Source organism: Stomoxys calcitrans, chromosome 2 (genome assembly GCF_963082655.1).
Source record: "Stomoxys calcitrans chromosome 2, idStoCalc2.1, whole genome shotgun sequence".
NCBI lineage: Eukaryota > Metazoa > Arthropoda > Insecta > Diptera > Muscidae > Stomoxys > Stomoxys calcitrans.
In genome coordinates, this window is record NC_081553.1 from 216983335 (window position 1) to 217011293 (window position 27959).

The 27959-nt window shown below is 35.9% G+C and overlaps 2 protein-coding genes across 2 annotated transcripts in view; both read right to left on the reverse strand.

Annotated features, from left to right (window-relative positions):
- Window positions 1-226: 226 nt before the first annotated feature.
- LOC106089249 (VPS35 endosomal protein sorting factor-like) lies at window positions 227-13554 on the reverse strand. Its single transcript, XM_013255062.2, has 13 exons — window positions 13454-13554; window positions 13122-13389; window positions 12878-13061; window positions 12482-12812; window positions 12282-12422; window positions 11985-12153; window positions 8933-9099; window positions 8584-8866; window positions 8131-8277; window positions 7906-8072; window positions 2718-3376; window positions 2374-2642; window positions 227-513 (listed from the first exon to the last, which is right to left on the reverse strand). Exons 1-13 carry the CDS (start codon window positions 13465-13467, stop codon window positions 406-408), a joined length of 2907 nt encoding a protein of 968 aa, XP_013110516.2. The 5' UTR covers window positions 13468-13554; the 3' UTR covers window positions 227-405.
- Window positions 13555-23000: 9446 nt separating this feature from the next.
- LOC106092369 (homeobox protein 5) overlaps window positions 23001-27959 on the reverse strand; it is a 226950-nt gene continuing 221991 nt past the window's right edge. Inside the window, exons 2-3 of the mRNA XM_059363313.1 lie at window positions 24310-24830; window positions 23001-24249 (exon numbers count right to left, since the gene is read on the reverse strand). Of these exons, the coding sequence (XP_059219296.1) occupies window positions 24491-24830 (340 nt within the window). The 3' untranslated portion in view covers window positions 23001-24249; window positions 24310-24490. The remainder of the gene's footprint in view (window positions 24250-24309; window positions 24831-27959) is intronic.

Genomic DNA, 27959 nt, shown 5'->3' on the forward strand with positions numbered 1-27959 from the left:
TATGGTTCGACCGAAAAGTGACCAACATCTATTAGCCTGAATGTGGTGCATCAGGTTCTCGTCTAGGATCATTCTCAGGTATTGATTCGTTTTGTCTAAGAGGGGTGGGTCATCATTTTGACGTTCAGACGCCTGGTTGTGGTTCAGCCATATGTCTCTTAGCGGTTACTTTATAAATACAATTTTAAAGATGATTAAGGATACTTTATTTGTGATCAAACTTTTGCATATAAATAATTTTATATATAAAATTTCCTTTGGAAATCAATGTTTTTTACCTAATTGAAGAGCATATTAAATGGAAATGTTAGCATTGACTGCAACACTGGCTTAAGTTTTATAATTTTTTTGTTTTGTTTAGAGAACAGATCCATGATTAAAAGTTCTTCCAGATCTATTAAAAAACTATTTATAATTTAAGCGTACAAGTAATTGTTGTATATACGATGCTTGTGGTGATTTCGAGTCCTGCATTATTTTATGGGAATCCTCCAAGGTTCTTAGAATACGTGGCTAAAAAGAGTGAAAGTGAAAAATTAAAAATAGGTAAAAGTGTGCTAAGTTCGGCCGGGCCGAATCTTATATACACTCCACCATGGATCGCATTTGTCAAGTTCCTTGGCCGATACCTCTTTATAGGCAAACAACGGATAATGGATAAGAATTGCTATTCTATTTGCGCTATACCAAGTTATGAACCTATTGGGGGCTGGAAATCAAAGTGGAATTCATTGTGCACCATTTCAGTCAAATCGGGTAAGAATTGCGCCCTATAGTGGCTCAAGAAGTAAAATCGGGATATCAGTTTATATGTGAGCTATATCAGGTTTTAGACCGAATCAGACCCGATTTTTAACACGTTTGTTAAGGTCATGCAAGAAGTCGTTGTGCAAAAATTTCAACGTAATCGGATAAGAATTGTTCCCTCTAGAGGCTCAAGAAGTATAATCAGGCGATAGGTTTATATGGGAGCTATACCAGGTTGTGTGCCGAACACACAACCACTTCATGCCAAATTTCAGCCAAATCGGTTTATAATTGCGCCCTCTGGCGGCTCAAGAAGTGAAGATCCGAGATCGGTTTACATAAGAGCTATATCAGGTTGTGTGCCGATTTGGGCCATACTTGGCACAGATGTTGATGGTCAAACCAAAAACACTTCATGCAAAATTTCAGCCAAATCTGATAATAATTGCGCCCTCTAGAGGCTGAAGAAGTTAAGATCCGAGATCGTTTTATATGGGCGCTATATCAGGTTGTATGCCGATGTAGACCATACTTGGCATAGTTGTTGAATGTCAAAACAAACCTCTTAATGCAAAATTTCAGCCAAATCGTTTGCTAATTGCGCCTCAATCGGATAAGAATTGCGCCCTATAGTGGCTCATGAAATAAAATCGGGAGATCTGTTTATGTGTGAGCTATATCAGGTTTTAGACAGAATCAAACCATTTTTAACACGTGTGTTTAAGGTCATACAAGAAGTCGTTGTGCAAAATTTCAACTAAATCGGACAAGAATTGCTCCCTCTAGAGGCTCAAGAAGTATAATCGGGAGATAGGTTTATATGGGAGCAATATCAGGTTGTGAGCCGATTTAGACCATACTTGGCATAGTTGTTGGTAGTTAAAACATACCACTTCGTGCCAAATTTTAGCCAAATCGGTTTATAATTGCGCCCTCTAGCGGCTCAATTAGTGAAGATCCGAGATCGATTTATATGAGATGTATATCAGGTAATGAACCATACTTGGCACAGTTATTGACGGCCAAACCAAATATTATTTGCGCCCTCTAGAGGGTCTCGAAGTCAAGATCCGAGATCGAATTATATGGGAGCTACATCAGGTTATGAACCGATTTATAATATACTTGGTACAGTTGTTGATGGCCGAAACAAAACACTTCATGCAAAACTTCAGCCAAATCGGATAATAATTACGCCCTCTAGCGACTCAAAAAAAATCAAGAACCGAGATCGGTTTATATGGGAGCTTTATCAGGTTATGAAATGATTTGGTTTATACTTGGCACAGTTGTTGATGGTCAAACCAAAATATTTCATGCAAAATTTCAGCAAAATCGGATAAGAATTGCGCTCTCTAGAGGCTCAAGAAATCAAGATCCGGGAACGGTTTATATGGCAGCTATGTCAACAAATGGACCAATATAGTCCATTTACAATCCCAACTGACTCACACTAATTGGAAGTATTCGTGCAAAATTTGGACAGACGGACGAACAGAGCCAGAACGACTTAGAATGTCAAGGCTATCAGGAGTATATATACTTTGTCGGGTCTCAGATCAATATTTTGATATGTTACAAACGGAATGGCGAAATGGTGGAGGGTATAAAATTAAAATAACCTACAATATATTTGGGTTCCAGGTAAGCTTCATGTTTCATGGCCAATAGACCTAAGTTCACAGCCAAGAGAAATATTTGATCCTTGGCTAAATCAGCATAACGTACTATGCGCAGCAATAGTTCTAGGGAAAGTGTGGCTTGCAATTTATATTGTTGGGCGCTGCCCAATTGGCTTAAACGTCTTAAGATTTCTTCCACCACAAAGCTGCATAAATTATTCACTTCACCCAAAAACTTGGGATCATGGCCATATAATTCATCATTGGAAACAACTGTTAAGACAGAAAGTAAAAAAAAACATAAGAAAAGATATATTAAAAACAATAATTAAGAGATTATTAATTTACCTCCTGGAATGTGATAGGGAAATGCATCTAAACTTTGAACATACAACATATCCAAGGCATTCAAGTAGACCACCGCTGGCAGGCTATCCATAACAAATTCATAATTCTGCATAACATCCAACAGCAAACGCAACAAATATAGAACTCCTTGTTCGGGACTATCCGGAACTAATACCAATGTGGCCAACATATTATTGAGAAACGATACCAAATAATTGTCCATTGTTCTGGACTTCCCCTCCATTTCAAGGCTTTTATTCAATTCTGGCACCAAGTTTAAAGCTTCCTCAAAGCAAGAATCAGCTTGTCCCAAACAGTTATTCACCAAGGCAACCTGTCCACTTAGCAGATATAGGTCCATCTGTTGTTGCACCGAGGATATGCTGGGAATGGTTATAAAGCAAAAGGCCACACAGGCCTTAACAAATCCCAAAGTTTTTCTCGTATGTTTGTATTGGACAATTTGACATGTTTCCATGGCCAGTTTGTTAACCGAGTGCACCAGTGTGTTGTAGACGGCGTCTAGATTGGAAAATGTACCTCTTGCCTCCACATAGAAGCTCAATTGTTTTTCAAAGTCATTTTCAAAATAGACTTTCCGTATAAAATGGCATATGAGTTGAGATATTTGACGTTTTTCATCCTCCACCGTAAGGGCACTAAAAGAAAACAGAAGGGGTTGTAGTAAATGTTTACATAAAGGAGGTCTTAGGGTCATCAAATCGTTTTATATCGAACCAATGGTCGCATCTCAAGCAAGTTGCAAGGTTTCCAGATGTGTATTCATGGCATACCCTTTACATTTTCTTACCAAGGCAGCTTGCTTCGCAAAAAGACTTTTATATCAACGAGTGCTGGTCAAGTTAAGTTTGAGCTCAATGATAAGGGAACATTTGTTAACCGCTACTTTGTACAGTAGGCTGATGTAATGTTGTTGTTGTCATTATGACAGTGTGTTGCGCTTTCATCCATTATTCGTTGGCTGGGTTATGTAACATGTCTAGACTTAAAAACTTAGATTTTGGATGATGTTCGTTCATAGTGATCTGGCGGATAAACAGGTGGAAAGTGTCGTGCGGTCCCCTTTGGATGGAGTACAGAAATGTAACACGCTGGCATCAATCCAAAACCAATTGGAAGCAATATCATTGCACAGACCGAATAAAACCAAATATAATGAAGTCAGTTGGAAGTAATGAGAGGAATTAGTGTACACAATGTTTCCCTAACCGAATAAAAAAAGGCGCCCTCTATAGGCGCAAGGTGTCTTAAAGAATAAATTCATTGTAGGATCGCTTAATTTAGTTCAATTTTGCAAAAAATTGAATTTTGCCGATAGTACACCGATAGGAGAAACATCAATCGATATTCTGACAAAAAATAAAATATCTATATTATCGATAGTGTAATCGATATTTTTCCAGCTCAAGTCTAACTTCCAATCCTGGTGAGAATACCAGAAACCTTTTTTACTGTTATTCTCCCTCACTAATACATTCTGATAAAAAATAAAATATCGATATTATCGACAGTGCATTTACTTTACTTTCACTGTTATTCTCCCTCACTAATACATATTGTTGGCGTTTGTGAATATCTTAATGTGTGGCACGGTTTCACCGTCGCATGACACGGTTTTATCATTATATTGCACGGTTTTATCTTTTTACTGCACGGCTTTACCGTCACATAACACGGGTTTGCCGCCTTACCGCACGGTATTACCGTTATATGGTACGGCCTTACCGTTATATGGGAAAGCTAAATTGCAGGCTTTGTTTTATGCAAATTTACCAATAAACCTTTCATTAAGCGAAGAAAGGCCTCTGGGGGCATAGACAGTAGAAGAGAGTAGATGACTCGTCGTTCTCAGCAAAAAATGGCTGAGTTGCAACGAATAGAAATGTGACGTTTTCTTTTACTTATTTTACCAGAATTCAATTGTAGCTAAAACATATTGTTTCTTCATTCACAATAGACCAGAAATTCAGATTTATTCACAATTCTTCTGTTGCTCAAATTTCTCGTTTGTTTCTATTTGTGATCGTTGTCAAGCGCCATGGGCGAGAAAGGTCGTTCCGGCCCATCGGACCGTCGCTGCAGGAACGTGGCCATGGGTTATTTAAAGGCGTTAATAATTTGCCATAACACGTTTAGTATGACAGGCATTCAGTATTTAGGCAATAGCCGGGGCCGTCTGGCCTCTCACTGAGTCTTTCCACCTGATATCGCTGATTGTCTGCGACTGCAATTGCATCTACACCATTTATCTACGGAACATTCCATTTTCCGCAACCTGTGGACCTGCCTCGTAGCTCTCAGCTGTGCTTTCCATGCTAACGATGAACACCAAACAAATCCCGGCACGGAATAGTTGTAAGCACCACACTGGCTGCAACTTTGAGGTCCGATCTGTGTGGTGTTCATTGCTGTCACGAGAAGCCTAGCTGCGAGTTACCGTCAACATGATGCGAATAGTGGAATGCGTCATAGGGAATTGTTGCAACGACAGTCGCGGACAATCGGCGGTATCGAGCGGAGAGTCTATGTGAGAGGCCGGGCAGCACCGGCTCTTGCACCAATACTGAGTGCCTATGATGCTCGATATGGCAAGGCGAGTTATTGGCGCCTTTAAATAACCAATGGCCAACTTGTTCCCGTGGCGGTCGGTCCTTAGGACCGAAACGAGCTTGCTCACACCGGAGCTTGACGAGGATCGCCACGCACACATGAAAATGTCGCTACAACAACCACCAACCAGATCGGAGCTCAAAGTTCCAACCTGTGTGGTGCCCATAGCTATCCTGAATCAGGCGCTGTCCGTGGAAATTGTGATGGTTAATTATAGGCTCTGAGACCACGCATGGTCAGGTTAGTTAAAAAATGATTGTTGGGTAATCTGTCGAATTCTTGGGATTTAAATCCTATTATCGAGGGGTTTGAGTGTGATTTTAGAGTAGGCCACAATTTATTACTTACTGCACTAAAGTTACAGTCACGTAAGTTTCTCCTATTTTCGTTGGGGCATGAAGTTCTGTTAATGGAGAGAATTATGAGGATTTGGCCTGATGCCAAAGAAATGGGTTGCCAGGGTAATTTACTAAAGGATCAGGAATCCCAGGGCAGCCGGTTGTACGTACCGGATTGATCCCATGAAATCATTCATTGGCAATGGGATCAGTTGATGGGCATGGGATCAGTTGACACAAAAGAGATCTCTGGCGAACTTCTGCAGTCAAGCAGAATTCTAGTGGCAGCATCCTCATTCACCGTTCAAAACGTGGAGCTAGCAATTTGCTCTGCCAAAAAGGAGAAAAAGCCTTAGCTCGCAATGCGCACTGTAGCGACTACTGTCGGACAGTAAGTCACTAATGTCAAGCTTAGGCCCAGCTACCAATAGGCGGTATGGACATAAACCTATACCTAGTAAGTCAGATACCTCAAGGCCGGGCAGTAGGTAGGCTTATACTACATGGAATGGAACGCATGGAGGCCACCATAGCGCAGAGGTTAGCATGTCCGCCTTTGACGCTGAACGCCTGGGTTCGAATCCTGGCGAGACCATCAGAAAAAATTTTCAGCGGTAGTTTTCCCTCCTAATGCTGGCAACATTTGTGAGGTACTATGTCATGTTAAACTTCTCTCCAAAGAGGGTCGCACTGCGGCACGCCTTTAGGACTGGACTATAAAAAGGAGGCCCCTTATCATTGAATTGGACTGCACTCATTGATATGTGATAAGTTTGCCCCTGTTCCTTCATGGAATGTTCATGGGCATTACATGGCATGCTGTATACCGTGTATGCCAGTCCCCAACCTGCATTTTGTGTAGCATATTGCAGTGCAAATGCAGGTCAATCCCATGGCAGCCGGTTGTACGTACCGGATTGACCCGATACAACACACTGCTACAACAACAACAACAAATGCAGGTGATAGTCAGCTTTGTCTCCTGTATCGCATCGACTATTTTATTCTCCGAACTCTTGTTTTTAATTTGCAAGACCTATGCATTTCCCGTCACTAGCGTGGCACTATTCTGGGTGAGGTACTGCTATATATTGCCACACGGCAGAAGTAGCAGGGGTCACAAGTGACAAGCTAATGCTTCCACACCATGCATCGGTAACATACACGGATAAGATCTCGTTAAACATAATAGAACCAGGTTCATGTGTTCTTCGCAATCCTGGCACGGACGTAGCAGACACTCCTGGATGTGCTTTCTCCAAGACAAAAAGAACGAAATGGTTTTACAGAGGATTCCATCGGGTCAATCGAATACATAGAACCGTCTGCTATGGGATGGCAGGCGAACATGATGGGATTCGTTGTACTTAACCTTGTGGCTATAGAAAAACCGTATGGAAATTCTCGAATATAATTGGAATTGATGATTTGAAAACATAAAACCGGTAAGTTGAGGTTAAATCGCTTCCGAACCAAGGATGAATATAGTCTCGACAAACATAATAGAACCAGGTTCGGGTTTTCTTCGCAATCAGGGCACGAACGTATCAGACACTCCTGGATGTGCTTTCTCCAAGACAAAAAGAACAAAATGGGTCAATCAGATACATAGAACCGGCTGCCATCGGGTCAATCAGTTACGATTTCAACACAAAAAACCGGTATTGATGTCAAAATGCTTTCGAACCCGGGAAAAGGGAGGATGGGCCCAAAGTTACTTTTGGTCAAAGATATGCACTAGAGTACTAAGGTGGGAAGTTCGAATCCATTGCATTCGAGTCACATACCGGCTTTGGCACAAATTGTGAGGTTTTCGGTCATGTAAAGCTCCTGTACTAAAGTGAGCAGTTGCGATTCCCACTGCATTTCAGTCAACATACCGGCGCCATTTGTGAGGTTATCGGTCATGTAAAAATCCTCCACAACGAGGTTTTGCCCAATTGTTGTTGATGTAGCAATGTATTATACACTGAGGCGGCAGCCCTTGCCGATGAAGAACTCCATCGGATCAATCCGGCTACCATGGGATTGAGGTTTTGTTTTTTTTTTTTTGCCCAGTGCCATGCTGTTCTAACTCGGCCATAAAAAGTCTTATACGTTTTCATTAAGAATTTTTCCGCAGGTCGCAAATGGAGTGTTGTTGGCAAAAACTTTATAAGTTATGCCAAAGATACCTCTGAATTCCAACAAAAGTGTTTTGAATCTGATCATTTACTTACTTTACATAATCATTCAGTATCTTGCCAATGTACATCAGGGCATTAATGACAACTGGATCATTGGTGTGATCATTTCCATTGCGTTTATAGATATCGAGTATATATTTACAAGCTTCAACTTTTAGCGATTCCTTTTGGAATAAATCCAGGTAGACCAGGAAATATTCCTAAAAAATTACTCAAATTTATATTTTCTTCAAAATTATGCAAGAAGTACCAATTTACCTGAACTAGCAGCTGTTCGATATCCTTTTGATGTTGCACTATCTTGTCCAATATATTTCTCAATTGTTGATGATGTTTTTCGCAAACTGTCTTCGATGTGGATACACGTGAATGTATTTCACCCAAAAATCTATTGACTTCGTTTATCTAACAGAAGAAGAATATTTAAATAATTGGTTTTGTTTCATTTGATTATATTGGGTTGCCCAAAAAGTAATTGCGGATTTTTTAAAAGAAAGTAAATGCATTTTTAATAAGACTTAGAATGAACTTTAATCAAATATAGTTTTTTTTACACGTTTTTTCTAAAGCAAGCTAAAAGTAACAGCAATTACTTTTTGGGCAACCCAATATATAAAAAAAGCTCGAGTTTTTGATGATTTTAAACTCAATTTTTAAAAAAGAAATGTTAAAAAGTTTTTTTTTTTGTTTTCCTTGAATGCATATACTAACCGACATATTGGTAGCTATAAACTGGGCCCATGATTCCACACTCATTATGTATTCCCTTGGATCTGTGAATGTATTGATCGTTTTGAAAACCTCTTGCAGAAAGGCCTGCTTCGATTCGCATAGCGAGGAGCTGGTACTCATACTAGAACCCAACGCTTTGAAAAGTTGCGATTTCGAAATTCCTTCGGTGTTTGACAAAGACAATACATTTACAAATTCAAAGGCATGGGCTGCAATGAATTCGGGTTGAAAGGCATGCAGAATGGCCATTAATATGGTGCCGCTGAAAAGAAGAGAGAGATTTAATAAAGGAGCTAATTTAAAGGATGACATTTTAGGGTGTTCTTACTTGTTCTTTACATTTTGTACATCTTTTAGAATTTCTTCATTATAGAGATTGTTTTTGTGTACCAAAGCTTCCAGAATAAAGTTCAAAGCTGGCCCGTATAGGGAAAGATAAACTATCATATCTACTCTCTGTCGATTTAATTCCGAACGTATTGCACCGCTGAATGTCTAGAAAAAAATGAAAAATTAGAAAGGCTTAAAATTCGATTGGTATAAAAAGTTATGATAAAATGGTAAAAAACTATGATCCTTGATAGTTATGGGAAATTAAAATAGCCAAGATCCTTAATCATGTTCTGAAGTATACCAGGAAAGCTGGGAGTAAGTCAGATGTCAAACTCTCATTAAAAGCTAACCTAACCTCACTGCCAGTTCTAATGACTAGAGGAACTCCACAAGGATGGGTGTTGTCTCCACTTTTGTGGCTTCTAGTTATCAATAGGATTCTGAGGCCTTTTGAGAGGAAGAGGGTTATGGCATACCTTCACGTATGCGGTAATTCGACCCCTGTACTTTGTACACAAATTAACATGGACCGACGGACAGACCGACATAGCTACCGGTATGCTTATCAATGGGTCTATCTCTATTCCTTCTGGGTGTTACAAACAAATGCACTAAGTTATAATACCCTGTTCCATATAATACCCTGTAGTGTATAAAAAGTTAGGAGGCCACCGTAGCGCAGAGGTTAGCATGTCCGCCTATGACGCTGAACGCCTGGGTTCGAATCCTGGCGAGACCATCAGAAAAATTTTCAACGATGGTTTCCCCCTCCTAATGCAACATTTGTGAGGTACTATGACATGTAAAACTTCTCTCCAAAGAGGTGTTGCCCTGCGGCACGCCGTTCGGACTCGGCTATAAAAAGAAGGTCCTTTATCATTGAGCTTAAACTTGAATTGGGCTGCACTCATTGATATGTGAGAAGTTTGCCCCTGTTCCTTAGTGGAATGTTCATGGGCAAAATTTGCATTTGTATAAAAAGTTAACAGCAAAGCGTTAGCATTTCAAAACTATGTGGCCTAATCTACACTTGAAGAGGACTGCTGTTTTGCTTTCATTGGCTAGAACAGGCGTCTCAGTCATTGTGGCCGTCATGACAGGTCACTGTCTAAACGGAAAACACGTTGTCTAATCGGCAACGACTTTTGCAGAAGCTGTGAGGACATCGAAGAAGAAGAGACTATAGAACACCTTCTGTGTGTGTGTGTGTTGCGCACTAGCAGACAGAAGGAGTTCCACTTTAGGTTCTCATTTCTTTGAGAATCTGTCTGATTTAGAGGAGTTATGGAGCTTTTTAAAGCGATCTGGATGGTTCAACGGTAGGAACTAGAAGGCATCTTCCTTCTTCTATTCCTGTGGTATCACAGTGGACGAAAACGTCTAAGTGAGTCTGATGGCAGACTGCTACTTAAATCTAACCTAACCTAAGGTGGGGTGCGTTCAGTGCGATCTGGGTCTGAGACAAGTTGGTCTGGCTTGGCAGTTAAAACGGTGACGTGTGTCGTATGGTCCCAGGTCAAAGGGATACCTCCTGCACGTCGGTATTAATCCTTGCTCTGTAGAAGGTGAGACGGCTGTATTCGCCAGGTCGTAATTTAGCTAGAACTACTCTGGTTTGCCGGGGGGGAGGTAAATTTCTTCAGGTGAAATGGGAGGCGATGCGAAATATGTGACACGGTATACGTGAACAGTCAGGCGGTGATGAAGATGTAAGGAGATTTTTCGACCCAGGGGGAAGGCTGTTAGGTTCAGTTAAGTCTCGGACTATCAAAGGGTGGCCGGAAGTAGGTATGGCGACGAGCTGATTCGAAATGAATCGCTAAGAAGCGTCAATCGTGCTACGGAATCAGTGAGCTTTCCCCTGTGAGCTTCTTGGTAGGGTGGATGATTTCTACGGGGATAGCGTAAATGATCAATCAAGCATTCTCATGTAGAGGTGGCTCCAATAACTCGCCTTGTCATATCGAGAATCATAGGCACTCAGTATTTGTACAAGAACCAGTGCTGCCCGACCTCTCACTGAGACTCTTCACTCAATGCCCCTGATTATCCGCGACTGTCGTTTTAGCTACTCCGTATGGATCATTCCACTATCCCCAACCTATGGACGTTCGCAGCTATGCTTCTCGTAATAGCAATGAACACCACACAGATCGGACATCACAATTCCAGCCTGTGTGGTGCTCACATCAATCCCATATTGTTGTTGGGGAAGTGTGTTGTGTTCTATCTTTCGACTTTTTGCCTTTGTTGAATATCCAGATGCAGGAACTCTGCGTCTGAGATGGAGTGTATCAAGAGGAATCTGGGTATGGCTGAGCATTTAAACAGATTACGCGCTTCGTGTGATCCTTGATCACAATCGGTACACACATCCCTCACCTCGGTCCATCCCATCCTTGCTCTATAGGTGTTGAGGCGTCTGCATCTGTTGGATGGTAATTGAGCCAGAACTATTAAATTTTGCCAGGGTTGGTCAATTTCCTCCGGTGCGATGGGTGGTGATCGTTCTCTTAGGACAATATTCACGCGGTAGCTATTCACTGAATGTGCTACCGCGTCCGCATGAACGTTGTTCAGACCTGTTTGATATGCCGCTTGGTTAATTGTCGTTTCAGGTATGCAATCCAAAACCTCTTCCAATCGTCGCCTCGATTATTCCACGATAGTATGACCTGCTCCTGTCCTCTACCCACTTTCCCATGTCCTTAAGTCCCATAGCCGTATTTAGAATAGTCTCAGCTTCATTTTTACAATGGAAGCAGGGAGTCTACGGTGAACTATAATAAACTGATACAGTGTAGTTACAGTGGTTAAAGCTTTTTTATGAACGTTACGCACTTCCTGTTGAAATATTCCGAAATATCTTCTAACATGATTCGGGAGGGTTTTAATATTGGGGTTACGTTAAGTGCCATAAATAACAGTAAAAACAAAAGTTCAATGATTCTTAGTCAAAAATTTACATCTATGAGATTTGACTTTTGTTGCCCTCATGAGTTTTAATGGTCGTCATCATGTTTATTAACTTGTAAAGAAATACTCACCGTTTGATAAATAGTCACAAAATCCTTAAAATTTTGGTATATGTAGGTTTTGTTTGGAGCCAATACACTCACTCCAGTCCTAATCAGATAGCAACGTGCATACACAGCTACTAAAGGGTCTCCTACGCCACGTATAGCCTTCGTTAAACGGACCAGGGCATTTTCATAGCTGTGAGAGAAAAAAAAAACACAACAAAAGTTAAACATGTTCCATGATTTTTTTTAAACTAAAGGACTTTAGCATGTCCTTGACTACTAGTATATACCACTTAAGCTTCTTGGCAAATGTTTTCTTACTTTTCATTCAAGAACTCATAACATTTAAGTATGGCCATTTCCACATAGAGTCTGGGCAACAATTCCCTTATAGAGGCAATTTTGAAAAACCAATTTTGACAGGTATCACGGGCACTATCCATATTAGCCTGCCGCATGGATCTGCAGGACAATTATAAATATTAATCCAAAATAATGAATACACTAGACAGACAACTTACTCTGGTCCTGATGTGGATTTCTGTTTTAGTCTGTCATAGACTAATTTACCAAAAATATCTAAAATATCAGTAACAAGAACAAACTGACTGGGATAGAATGAAAGCACCGAAGTATCAGCCAATATTTTCGAACACTGTATGGCTATTTTCAACGCTTTAACACGTTGATCATTATGCCAGGATTGAACTAATTCCTGATTCAATTGTTCAATACGTTGTATATATTCCTGTTGTGTTAAATCCATCATGTGACGCACAGAGCCATCCTCAAAGTCATCCAACTGCTCTAGGCGAAATTTGACTTTATCTGAAACCACAGTTTGGACTTTGACTGAAAAAACCAAACATAAACATTAAAGGGCCGTTTATGCAAATTGTAAAGTCTCCATAACCTACTGGTATCTGTTCCTAAATGGGATTGTGCTGGTGCTGTCAGGAAACTTGTGGATATTGATAACTTTTCGGAGGTAGTGAATCTATTTAAAATGGTCAATCTTCGTGAATTCCAATTCAGAGTTTCATCGACAATATCCACTGACTCCTTGTCACGTATTTTTGATTTGACTTTTTTGAAAGATTCCTGTGTTTAAGGATAAATTTGGGAAACAATGCTGACTTAAGTAACATTTAGATGTCTTACATATTCCGAGGCCATGGAAGTCAATGGATCTATGGCATCTTGTTCTTGCTTGGCAAACTGTGACAGAGGATCCGTTCCATCGAAGGACTGAGTCAATGGTTCCACCAATACAGACATGCTGGATGACCTGCTGCTTGCATTGCTACCCAAACTTGGAGCTCGGGTGCCTTTACTGTCAACCACAGTGGACAATTTTAAAGGATGATCGAATGTTTGAAAACTTGGAAAATAATTCTTGGTCACATCGTAGAGACGCGGCATACACACCCTACAAATTATGCAAATGTAAGAAATCTTTATAAGGGAAATATAACATTGAACCATGAACTCACCATTCGCTAGCCATAACCAGGGGTTTTTATTGAAAGGAAAAAATTGTTAATTTTATATTTGGGTTTGGTTTTCTTTTAGTTATATTTTGCTACTATTTTTTTCGAATTTTTTTCTTAGGTGTAAATCAGCTGTTTCTTCGATGTTGACATTCACAATAATATGTCGATACCCAGTAAGCACAGAATACTTATGTGAAATGGGTAATTCACAATAATACGCTACAACCTATGGGAGCCGGTTGTACGTACCGGATTGACACAATGGAGTTCTTCATCGGCAAGAGCTGCCGCCTGAGTGTATAACACACTGCTACAACAGCAACAACACATGGCTGAATTACTTTAAAGGCTAAAGCAAACTGAGAGCATTGAGCTTTGTTTTTAAGAGTTGCGGTGAAAATTGCATTCTGCAAAATTGCAATTCTGCGAGTACCAGTGCCTGCGCCGGGAAATTGGACCGCACTTGGGATATTCGACCGGCTGGTATAAAGCGAGCGGCTGATGCGTTAATGATGTCTCGGAATTATGGGAAGTTGGTGGCGAGTTGCTACACCTCCGCGTAATCCTAGTGTGGGCTTCCTCATTCATCGTGCAAAACGTGGAGTCGGTTCTGGCAAACCGAACAGAACCAGGATCCGGGGTTCTTTTCTATCCCGGCACGGACCAGAAGCGTTCGGAGAAAGCACTCCGGAATGTGCCTCTCCCATGACGAAAAAAAAGAACGAACACGTACACTAAAGCGGCAGTCCTTGCCGATGAAGTATTCCATCGGGTTAATTCGGTGTGTACAACCGGTTCCCATGGGATTGGCTTATCCAGTCTTTAAGGACCCGGTCTACTTGTTTTTGGTGCAAGGATTGGAAGCTACTACGGTGGTATCACTATCGACAAAAATTGAGTCCGATTTGAGACTTAAGGCTTGTGGGTCATAGGTATGCTGAATACTGCGGCTAGTTGGGGCGACGGGAAGCTCGCCCCAACTGTAATGCCATTTTTATACCCTCCATCATAGGATGAGGGGTATACTAATTTCGCCATTCCGTTTGTAACACATTCCTCTTCTAGAGGGCGGTATTCTTATCCGATTTGGCTGTAATTTTGCATTTTGTTTTATCTTCCAACAACTGTGTCAAGTATGGTTTAAATCGGCGATAAACCTGATATACCTCCCATATAAGCCGATCGTGGACCTTGACATCTTCAACTTCTAGAGGAAGCAATTATTACCCGATCAGACTGAAATTTTGCATGAAGTGTTTTGTTGTGACTTTCAACAATTGTGCCAAGTAAGGTCTAAATCGGTTCAATACCTGATATGGCTCCCCCATAAACCGATCTCGGACCTTGACTTCTTAAGACGCTAGAGGGCGCAATTCTTACCCGTTGTGGCTGAAATTGAGCATGATATGTTTTGTTTTAACTTCCAATAATTGTGCCAATAGTTCAAACGGTTGAAAACCTGATATACCTTCCATATAAGCCGATCTTGGACCTTGACTTCTTCGGCTTCTAGAGGGCGCAATTATTACCCGATTTAACTGAAATTTAGCATGAAGTGTTTTGTTATGACTTTCAACTATTGTGCCAAGTACGGTCTAAATCGGTTCAATACCTGATATATCTCCCATAGAAACCAATCTCGGACTTCTTAAGCCGCTAGAGGGCGCAATTATTACTCGATGTGGCTGAAATTTTGCATAAAGTGTTTTGATATGACTTCAAATAACTGTGGCAAGCATGATCTAAATCGGTTCATAACCTAATATAGCTCCCATATAAACCGATCTCCCGTTTATACTTCTTAAGCCTCTAGAGGGCGCAGTTATTATCCGATATGACTGAAATTTTGCATGAAGTGTTTTGGTTATGACTTTTAACAATTGTATCAAGTATGATCTAAATCGGTTCAATACCTGATATAGCTCCCGTATAAACCGATCTCGGATCTTGACTTCTTAAGCCGCTAGAGGGCGCAATTATTACCCCATGTGGATGAAATTTTGAGTGAAGAGTTTAGTTATGAATTCTAACAACTGTGCCAATTATTATCCGATTTACTGAAATTTTGCACAACGACTTTCGCTTTGGTGTCCAACAACCCAACCAAGTATGGCCCCAAATCGGTTCATAACTTGATGTAGCTCCATTATCAAAGCAGTTCTTATCCATTATCCTTTGTTTGCCTTCAAAGAGATATCGGAAAAAGAACTTGCTTTTTCATAATTTGCTGCATTTTGCAATATACTTACTTATATTCTCCTTTAGTTTCTCGATTGGAAATACTTGGAAAAATTTACAATATATATTCCTTTATTAACTATGTAGTATTTCGCATGTGAAATAAAGTATTTACAAGGGAACACATTCAATATTACAATAGTTGAATATCGTTTGCGTACATATATACTTACATAGGTATGTACATCGTTATTTGGACAATTACGAAAGGACAATTTACAACAACTTAATATAAAGTATAAATGCTTAATGAGTAAATAATGACTATGATCGAATTTGTGAAATGTTCGATTACCTTGAACATTAATTGAATAAGTGAGCTAAGGAGAATAAAGAATATAATGTGAGTACTCTCCGATAAATCATTTAAATGTAACTATTATCTGGTAGCTACATTCATTAAGTATCCATGCCTGCCCAGAGGTTTTAATCGCATCTACATTTAGCTTGGGTTACCGAGTGTTATCGATACATTACGGAGTAGTTGGATATGACCTATACAAGTGAAACATATATTCCTGGTTTTTTGTAATATAAAGTGCAAAATACGTGTTATCGACTGTTATCGCATGATATCGATAACTACAGTTATCGATAATATTTATAGCAAAGTTTGTGTTGTCGTCTGCTCTTGCATGATATTAATGGATATCCAGTTTGTTGACACTACAAATCTTTGGTTCTGATTTATTTGTATGCTATAAATTGCAAAATATATGTTATCGGATGATATCGCAAAATTTTTCAAAATTTTGTCAAGATCAAGATGTTGAAGTGTTTTTTAGTGGTACTTTACAAGACAAAACACGTGTTATCGGATGCCGCACAAGATATCGATATTAATCTTTTACAACTTTTCATTGGAAATCTATGTGCCGATAACTGCAATTCTCATAAAAAAAATGAATCGAAAAGAATTTTCACATGTCTTGCGTTACATTTATTCGGTCTTGCAATAATTCAGAAAAATCCTGACGAAATGCGTGTGTGGCGCTTTACTGTGCATGGAACATATAATGGGATGTTATGACATGATATCGATAACTATTCAGTGTAGAATTTGAATGGAAATCCTTTCAATTACAATGCAGGACAATGTACCTGCTATTGTGTATTATCGAAATATATCGATAACCATAGTTTTTGATAACACATGGTATCGAACATAATTTTGCAGCATTACGACGAAAAAGTTTTTGTGATGATGGATTTAATTTATTTTAACATCGTAAATTGCAAATAATGTTGTAATCGCTTGATATTGAACGCTTTGCAGTGTATCTTTGGGTCTGACTTATTTAGTAATTATATTGTGAAGTAGGTGTTATCGGCTGTTATCGTATATTATCGAAAACTATAGTTTTCTATAAAAAAATGTACAGACATTATTTTTGTCTTCTGGCACTAATTTATTTTTATACCACACATTGGAAAGTACTTGTTATCAGCATGTTATCGATAAGATAAATGTTCGATAAATTTTCAATACTACAGATTGCAAAATATTTGTTATCGGTTGCTATCGCATGTTAACGATAACTAAAGTTTTCGACAACTATAATATTCGATAGCTTTAATTTTCGATAACTATAACTTTGTGGAAAACTAGTATTTTCGATAACTATAATTTTCGATATCTATAAGTTTTGATCACTAATATTTTCAGTAAATAAAGTTTTCGATAACTATAACTTTGGATAACTATAATTTTCAATAACTATAAGTTTCGATAACTATAATTTTTGATAACTATAATTTTTGATACCTATAAGTTTGGATAACTATGATTTTCGATAACTATAATTTTCGATAACAATAATTTTCGATAATTATAAATTTCGATAAATATAATTTTCGATAAAAAAATTATCGAAACGAATATTGTCAGACTAACGATGATAAAGTGTTTGGGATGCTAACACTTTTACTTTAGCACTTTATATTGAAAAATACGTGTTATTGGTTGTTATCGTCATGTACATATTGATAAATATCCATAGTAAATTTTTACAGAGAATTTTAATGACAAAAAAGTAACTATAATTCTCGATAATTATAATTTTCGATAATTATAATTTTCGATAACTATAACTTTGGATAAATACAACTTTGGATAAATATAATTTTCCATAACTATAATTTTTGATAACTAATTTTCGATAATTATAATTTTCGATAACTATAATTTCGATAACTATAATTTTCAATAACTATAATTTTTGATAACTATACGTTTCAAAAACTGTAATTTTTTATAACTATAATTTTCGACAACTATAAATTTCCATAACAAGCATTTTCGATTACTAAAATTTTGTATAACTATAATTTTCGATAACTATAATCTTCGATAGCAATAATTATCGATAACTACAATGCTCGACAACTATAATTTTCGATAACTATAATTTTCGACAACTATAAATTTCGATAATTATAACTTTCGATAACTATATTTCTCGATAACAAAATTTATCGAAACGAATATTGTCAGAATAACGACGATAAAGTGTTTGGGATGCTAACACTGTTTTACTTTAGCACTATATATTGAAAAATACGTCTTATTGGTTCTTATCGTCATGGATATATTGATAAATATCAATAGCAACTTTTTTCAGAGAACTTATTATATTTTTTAATTATATTTTTTTCCACCCTTTTTTATAAACGTTGTATATTCTCCTTAGTCACTTATGTATATAACCATACACACAAATCTTTTTTATACTTGCTCGATTTAGACTCTCGAAATTACTTAAGAATATATTTTAAGTTTAGATATTATTCATTTTCAATAATTTACATTAGTATAAATTAAAGCATGAATGAATTCTAACAATTTATATAGGTTTTTTTTTTTTTAATTTTATTTCATATATATAAATACTGAGCAATTTTACCAATTTTGAAATAATAATTACAATTTCATAATTTAGATTGATGACTGTTTAGGAGATTAGACTTAGACATATAGATATAGTAGGACTAAGACTACTTTTTCAATGTAAGATAATAATTTATATAGTGTTAAGAAGTTTTGGCAACCCTAAGATTCGCTAACGAAAATGATTGAAAACCAAAGAAGTAGAACCATTTTCTCAATCTCTGACTAAAATATACTTTAAGGATATTTATCGAATAACAAATATGTGCTTTATTCACCAAAAAAACATAAGAGGATAATGCTCTCTTCCATGCCAATTTCCAATTGCTTTTAATCATGCCATCTACCATAACCGGAACATCAAGAAAATGGTACTAAGTGATACTTAAGTACAAGTGTACATAAAGTAATTCAAAAACTTAACTTAATGTAAGTTTTTAATAATAAAATAAAAAGTGACATAGAATAATTAGATGTTCATTAAGTATAAGCATAAGGATATTTGTAGTCTGTAGTATATCGAGGACCTTTTTTGGTTGGATAATTTTTTCTGTTTTGTGTATTACTTAATGCCGTTTTCGAGTAAAGGATTTGTTTTTACATCAAGGCTTTTATTTGAATTTTAGTTTTTTTACATTTTGATTTTTCTTAAGGCCACATAAATCATGGCACAATTATTATTAGACCCAGTTTTTTTCAAGCTTTTTTATTAGTAGTGCTATTTTTGGAGTGTTTTATGGAATCGATAATATATGTAAAGAAGACATGCATATGTACCAATGTCTCATTATTTGTGTTTTGTCTACAACAAATTAATTTAATTTTTTATATTGTACAACATAAGGTGTGTGTTCACTATCGGTTGTTATCGAGAGTTATCTAAAGTAGATGATCTTCATGGGATCTAATTTATTTTACCACTATCCAGCACAAGTATATGCACTGGATATATGTCAAGTGCAAAATTTTATAAGACACATTACGATATCATGCGATAAGAGCCGATAAACAATTTTCAACTGTAATTCAATATGCTCGTTGATATGAATATTTTTCGATAGTATTCGATAAAAGTCAAACTTATGTTTTGTTCTATGAATGTGTTATTTTCGCTCTATGCATCGGATAGATTTGCAGTGCAAAGGTGTGCTATATAGTTATCGAAATCATGCGATTACTGCCGAGAACAGAGTCAAAGTATTATACATATAACATGAGTGGAGATCGAAAAAAAACATTTCGTGGATGTTTACGAGCAAATTCGACAAAATTCAACACTTTTTGCTTCTTTTTATGATGCCTGCATGTTATCACTTGATATCGATAGTTTTCCAAAGGAATGAATTAATTTCTATAACTCATGTTTTGCTCTACATATAACTAAAGAAATAGATGGATAAAATGCTATTATTTGTGCATAATGTGTGTGATAGAGTCAGTTTGTTATCAGTTTTTATCGAAAGTTTTCCGAAAAATTAAAGTATTTGATGTCTATGTTGGGACGCCAGCTATGGACGTATATATGTATTATAAATCATATACTCTACCTAGTAGTTCCGTATAAAGGATAACGGAAAAATAGCTGTAATTTAACTAATTCGAACGGTGGAACGTTAGTTTTTATCGAAGCATGTCTTTTGTTGTAGAGCTGGCGAATTATCGATGGCATTATTTTGTGTCTGAACATCGATTGATTTTTTCTCTATCGATACTATCGGCAAAGATATTTTTTTTGCAAAATTGAACAAGAATTAAGCAATCCGACACTGAAAGTATCCGTTATCATGGCGCCTATAGAGGTCGCAATTTTCCTCCGATTGGGTTAAAATCTTGTGCAAAGATTTCTTTTATGAAATCGAACTACTGATTTTTACGTCTCATTTCGTTTGAAATATAGGTGATGGGATATTAACGATTGTATCGATATTTATTATAAAAAATATCGAATGTTGCTCTTAGCGATAGTTTGCCAGCTCTATTTTGTTTTCGAATAAAAAGTCGATAATATTAGATTTTCTTCAACAAAAATCGACCAATCATTGAAGATAGATAAATTTAAAAAAATCGATAACTATCGAATAATAGATTTTATCGGATGATGAAATTATAGCTTTTATCGTAGCATTTCTGTAATGTTTGGAGAAAACTAAAAAAAATATTCGAATGATAGATTTTTATCGAATGCTTAAATGAGAGTTTTTTTCAAAGCAAATCTTTTGTTGAACGAGAAAAACTTGATAATTTTAGATTTAAAATCGATAAAATTCGACAAAAATCGACCAAACTTTCCATAAATATCAATAACTTTCACAATATCGAAAACAATCGAATGACAGATTTTTATCGAATGGTGACATAGCTTTTATTGAGGAATGTCTCTTGTTGTCTGAGAAAAATCGATATATATTTAACACTCGAATGATAGACTTTAATCGACAGGTTGAAATGATAGCTTTAATCAAAGCTTATCTTTTGTTGTCTGAGAAAAAATTAATAATATTCGATTTACTTCGATAACATTCGACAAACAAACTATTAATACCGTTAACTTTCAAAATATTGGAAACAATCGCATATTAGTTTTTTATAAAATGATTGAGTGATAGCTTTTATCGAAGCATATCTTTTGTTATCTGAGAAAAATCGATAAAAATTTAGTATTCGAATGATAGGTTTTTATCGAATGGTGAAATTGTAGCTTTAATCATAGCATATCCAAACATTAGATAAAGATTCGATAAAAATCTATAACATTCAAAATATCAAACACAATCGAATGACAGATTTTTACAGCATGGAGACTTTATAGCTTTTATTGAAGCATGTCTTTTGTTGTCCGAAAAATTCGATAAATATTTTCCGACTTTTTCATAAAACCTAATGAAGCTTGAAAGTAGGTTTTTTTAACAGTTCTGTAAGGCAAACTGTCAAATAAACCTTTTTAAAATCAACATTAAGTTTTTTTTTGGATATGGGTTTAACATCCATTTTTCGATAAATATTGATACCATTCGATAAAAATCGATAATTCTCATTTTCATTTCATATAGAGTTAAACAAAATCTTGGCCATTGTGACGTATATAAAATCTTCATTTAAAGGGAATTTAAAGGGAAAATCAAATCATTGTGGCGTATATAAAATCTTCATTAAAGGGAAATGCAAAGATACAAATGCTTTTTATGGGACTAGATAAGTGATTTTGAATTGAGTTTTATCGAAGTCGATAATATTTAATAAGATTTCGAAATCGAAAGTATTCGATAAAAAACCATAACATTCCACAAAAACCAATCATTTCTAAAAAATCTGCCATTCGATATACATCGATAACATTCGATAAAAATCGAATCATTGTGGCGTGTATAAAATCTTTATTGAAAGGAAATGCAAAGATACAAATGCTTTTTATTGGGCTAGATAAGTGATTTTGAATTGAGTTTTATCGAGGTCGATAATTTTCGATAAAATTTAGAAATCGAAAGTATTCGATAAAAAACCATAACATTCCACAAAAACCAATCATTTCTAAAAAATCTGCCATTCGATATACATCGATAACATTCGATAAAAATCGAATCATTGTGGCGTGTATAATATATTCATTGAAAGGAAATACAAAGATACAAATGCTTTTTTATGGGGCTCGATAAGTGATTTTAAATTGAGTTTTATCGAAGTCGATAATATTTGATAAGATTTAGAATTCGAAAGCATTCGATAAAAATCCATAGCATTTAACAAAAATCGATAATTTTTAAAAATCTGTTAATCGATAAACATCGATAACATTCGATAAAAATCGAATCATTGTGACGTATATAAAATCTTCATTGAAAGCAAATACAAAGATACAAATGGTTTTTATGATTTTAAATTGAGTTTTGATAATATTTGATTAGATTTGGAAATCGAAAGCATTCGATAAAAATCCATAGCATTTAAAATCGATCATTTTTAAAAATCTGTCAATCGATAAACATCGATAAAAATCGAATCAATGTGACGTATATAAAATCTTCATTGAAAGGAAATGCAAAGATACAAATGCTTTTTATTGGGGCTAGATAAATGATTTTGAATTGAGTTTTATCGAAGTTGATAACATTTGATTAGATTTTGAAATCGAAAGTATTTGATAAAAACTCAAAGCATTTAACAAAAATCGATCATTTATAAAAAATCAGTCATTCGATAAATATCGATAACATTCGATAAAAATCGAATCATTGTGACGTATATAAAATCTTCATTAAAAGGAAATGCAAAGATACAAATGCTTTTTTATAGGCCAGATAAGTGATTTTGAATTGAGTTTTATCGAAGCCGATAATATTTGATAAGATTTAGAAATCGAAAGTATTCGATAAAAATCTATAGCATTTAACAAAAATCGATCATTTCTAAAAATCTGTCATTCGATAAACATCGATAACATTCGATAAAAATCGAATCATTGTGACGTATATAAAATCTTCATTGAAAGGAAATGCCGAGATACAAATTCTTTTAATTGGGGCTAGATAAGTGACTTTGAATTGAGTTTTATCGAATTGGATAATTTTCGACAAGATTTAGAAATCGAACGTATCGATAAAAACCATAACATTTAACGAAAAACCGATTATTTCTAAATAATCTACTATTCGATAGATATTGATAAAAAAATTTATAACATTCGATAAAAAATCGATACCATTCGATAAAATCGATAACTTTCGATAAAAATCGATAACTTTCGATAAAAATCGATAACTTTCGATAAAAATCGATAACACTTAATTTTGCTTCATGTGGAGGTAAAAACAAAAATGGCCATTAATGTGATGAATAAAACTTGTTCATTTGATGAAATATTATATAAAATAGTTGACATTTACACTACACATCTACACTTAATGGAATAATTTTGAAATATGTTTTTAAATTTAGTTTCAATTGTTTATGGCAGATGCAAAACATTTTTGATTTTAATCGAATGTTTTTCTAGAATCTCATTTTTCATATTTGTGACATAAATTCAGACAACTATTAATTTACTTCAACCTTATATACCACCTTTGAAACGGTTTATGATAAAGCATCCTTAAAGATTTTGGCCTATATTCAAAAAACTTAATGAAGCCTTAAACTAGGTTTATTTGACAGTTCTATGAAGAAAATTTGTCAACAAATAAACCCATTCCAAATCTACAATAAATTTTGTGAATACCGGTGTTAATTTATAAGGTTTAGCTTAGGAAAAATGTTGTTTTATTAAAAAAAACGTGTGAACTCTTTGAAACTGGGCCTCTATCTGGAGTAGTTTTTTTTCTATTTTTTGTTTTATAACTTTAAATCACATCTTCTATCTTTCGTTCTATCTAGATAATCCCTAAAGAGCATCAACAATTTTTACATACGATACCTACAGGGTGATCTTTTATAATTTTTTTTGATTAACAAAAGTTAACAAATAATAATTCAATCTATAGTTTTACACATACTACATATATCCGCCTCATATAAAGTTACAAATTAACATTTATATAGATGGTTCTGTTATATATAAAAATTATTATTTTATATAATTAAATAAACTACAAACATAGCAACAAAAAAAGCTGGAGCTGGAACAGCATGCGTGTAATAAACAAAAATTTGCAATCATTGGATCCAGCGCTTACAGTACCTGCAAAAGGAAAACGTTAATTCATTTGGCAAATAGTCGTGATTTGTGTTTTTTCTTTACCTAGAAAAAAAAATAACCTTTTAAGTCCAACTCTTTTTTTCACATACGTTGCCGAAAAGTGCTAATTTAGTGCTCATCTCGCGCTTGTGGTTTTCTTCTTCTCCTTCTTCTTCCTCTTCGACTTGTCTTGTTTTGTGAACCTTCCCCTGATTTTTGGATGGTCTTTGTGGCATCTTCTTTATCACACCACCTGCACCGTTGCAAAGGCACTGAATGTCACTTTCTTGGGAAATTCTGGTCCCGGTGAGCCACGGGTCTTAATAACCGGTTTCAAGGTAGTTCTGGGTTTCAGTGACATAAGACCCGCTGAGGCCGCCAATTCACGCAGCCTTTGTGAGAAGCCATTTGTGGTAGGGGCTCCTGTTTCGGCGCCATCAGTCACATCGGACGTTTGCTGACCATTTGGCAATGTGCTCACATTGGCATTGGGATGAAGGCGATAGACTTGTCCTCCCGCATTAGGATATAGCAGACTAGTATTGCTGACATTGCTTTGTGGTGCATTTGCTGGAGTAATATAGCTGAAAATTGCAACAAAAAAGGAAAAGAAAAATAGATGTTTAATTTATTTGTTCATTTACGAATTATCGTTTTAAGCAAAAAATAATTTAATAGGAAAATCACCAAACATGGTGGGGGCAACTAAAAAAAACATGTTTACCTAATTTGTAGTATTTAAAAATCGCACACGCTATTAAAGGTGGCAAAATGCTAACCTTTGTTCAAAGTGCTAATTTTTTATGTGATGCATGCATGATGTTGTTTTCTTAAAGGTGATTTAAATATGGAAATATTGAAAATATTGACATTTCCTTCTTATTTTAATACACTTGGAGAAATTAAAAAAAAATTTTTAAAAAAATAGAATATTTTTGCAGGATTTTCCAGGTATTACAAAGGATGTGACAAAGTTAGTATAACACAAGTAAAAGTGTGCTAAGTTCGGCCGAGCCGAATCTTGGGAACCTGCAAGGAAAGGTAAAAGTCGGGCGATGCCGACTTTATAATACCCCATATCTAAATCTGAACCGATTTCAATGAAATTCACCAGTAACGTCGAGAGTCATTAGAAAATCTTTCCTGCCGAATTTCTAGAGAATCGGTTAACAAATGAGCAATTTATTGCAATATTTCTCAAAATCGGACGAACATATATATAGGGGGCTACATTTAAATCTGAACCGATTTCTATGAAAATCACCAGTAATGTTAAGAGTCATTAGAAAATCTTTCCTGCCGAATTTCTACAGAATCGGTTAACAAATGAGCAATTTATTGAAATATTTCTCAAAATCGGACGAACATATATATGGGAGCTACATTTAAATCTGAACCGATTTCTATCAAATTCACCAGTAATGTCGAGAATCATTAGAAAATCTTTCCTGCCGAATTTCAAGAGAATCGATTAACAAATGAGCACTTTATTGCAATATTTCTCAAAATCGGACGAACATGTACATGGGAGCTATATCTAAATCTGAACCGATTTCGAGCAAACTCTAAAAATATTGTGGCAGTCGCCGGGGAAAGCGCTGTACAAAATTTTTGCAGGATTGGTCAATAAATGCGCTTGTAATGACCATAGAAGTGAAAATCGGGCGATATATATATGTGACAGTTATATCTAAATCTGGACCGATTTCTATGAAATTCAGATCCAGTAATGTCGAGAGTCATTAGAAAATCTTTCCTGCCAATCTCTAGAGAATCGGTTGACAAATGACCACTTTATTACAAAATTTCTCAAAATCGGACGAACATATACATGGGAGCTACATCTAAATCTGAACCGATTTCAATGAAATTCACCAGTAATGTCAAGAGTCATTAGAAAATCTTTCCCTCCCAATTTCTAGGGAATCGATTAAAAAATGAGCACTTTACTGCAATATTTCTCAAAATCGGACGAACATATACATGGGAGCCATATCTAAATCTGAACCGATTTCGAGCAAACTTTAAAGATATTGTGGAAGTCGTCGAGCGAAAGCGTTGTACAAAATTTTATGAAGATTGGTCAATAAATGCGCTTGCAGTGGCTCTAAGAGTGAAAATCGGGCGATATATTGGGTTGCCCAAAAAGTAATTGCGGATTTTTTAAAAGAAAGTAAATGCATTTTTAATAAAACTTAGAATGAACTTTAATTAAATATATTTGTTGTACACTTTTTTTCTAAAGCAAGCTAAAAGTAACAGCTGATAACTGACAGAAGAAAGAATGCAATTACAGAGTCACAAGCCGTTGAAAAAATTTGTCAAAAAGTAATTCGGATTGCCCAAAAAGTAATTGCGGATTTTTTAAAAGAAAGTAAATGCATTTTTAATAAAACTTTGAATGAACTTTAATCAAATATACTTTTTTTACACTTTTTTCTAAAGCAAGCTAAAAGTAACAGCTGATAACTGACAGAAGAAAGAATGCAATTACAGAGTCACAAGCTGTGAAAAAATTTGTCAACGCCGACTATATGAAAAATCCGCAATTACTTTTTGGGCAACCCAATAGCTTTGTAGTTCTCATAATTGCAGCATACGATTGTCAATATCCCTCAGTTGTTTAGGACAGGAGATGCCCTCTGAAAAGGAAAACGTCTTTTTTAGACGGATTTGGGTAGATAAAAAAAACGCCCATTACTTATTATCCAACCCAATGCGAGTATATCCGAATGGATTTATTTCCTGTTACGCATGTCTTACAAGATTTATTACATTGTCTCCTTTAAACTCTGTCACCTTCATTTTGTGTAGAAAAAAAAACGTTTTTCTCTCCACTACAATCACATTGAAAAGTAGTTTTTAACTTAAGATAAAATAATGAAATGCATGCTGCATACGAAGACACATTAGGGTGAAACGTTGTAGTAATTATAAAATTTATTAAAATTTAAAATTTTTTCAATTTTGATGCATAATGGATGGGAACAGTAGGAATGCATGTTAATAGTATTTTTCCACTACAACCTCATAGGAGAGTAGTTTTTAACTTAAGATAAAATAGTTAAATGCATGTTGCATACGAAGACACCTAAGGGTGAAGGGGTTTATCGATAACCATTATGGTTATCATGTACACAATGTTTAAAAAATTTTTATTTCGGCATTTTGGGCAATTTCTTGAAGTCGCTTTAAGAAACCAGATAACTGAAACGCTTTATGTACATCAATGTGGTTTCACTTATCCGTAATTTTCAGTTAAGCACAGTTCGGATAAGTGAAATTACTTTCCAGTTAAGCGATATAAGCAAAGTGCAAGCTAATTTTTACATCAACGCACAGTAGAACTCTTTAAAAGTTAGAGACAATGATGAGCGATATATCAAAATAGGTTTTTGTCAATTTTATTGATGATGCAAATTTTTAAAATTCTACTACAAGGTTTCCATAGAAACTACTTTTTCACTTCAGTTCAGTCCTAGCCAGCACATGGCGGAGTTTAATGACGGAGGCCACGCGAAGAACGTGACCGACCCTGGGTCGCAGTCGGAGCATTAAGCCAGAGTCGGAGAGCGGTTCAAAGTCGGGGCAAGCGTTCACAACTCCGAGCCAAACTCCGACTCCGGATAAATAGTCTAACTCCAACTTCGACTCCGCAATCTTGGTGCTGGCTGGACTGATGAACTTGGGTGTGGGGTGACCTTTCTCTTAGA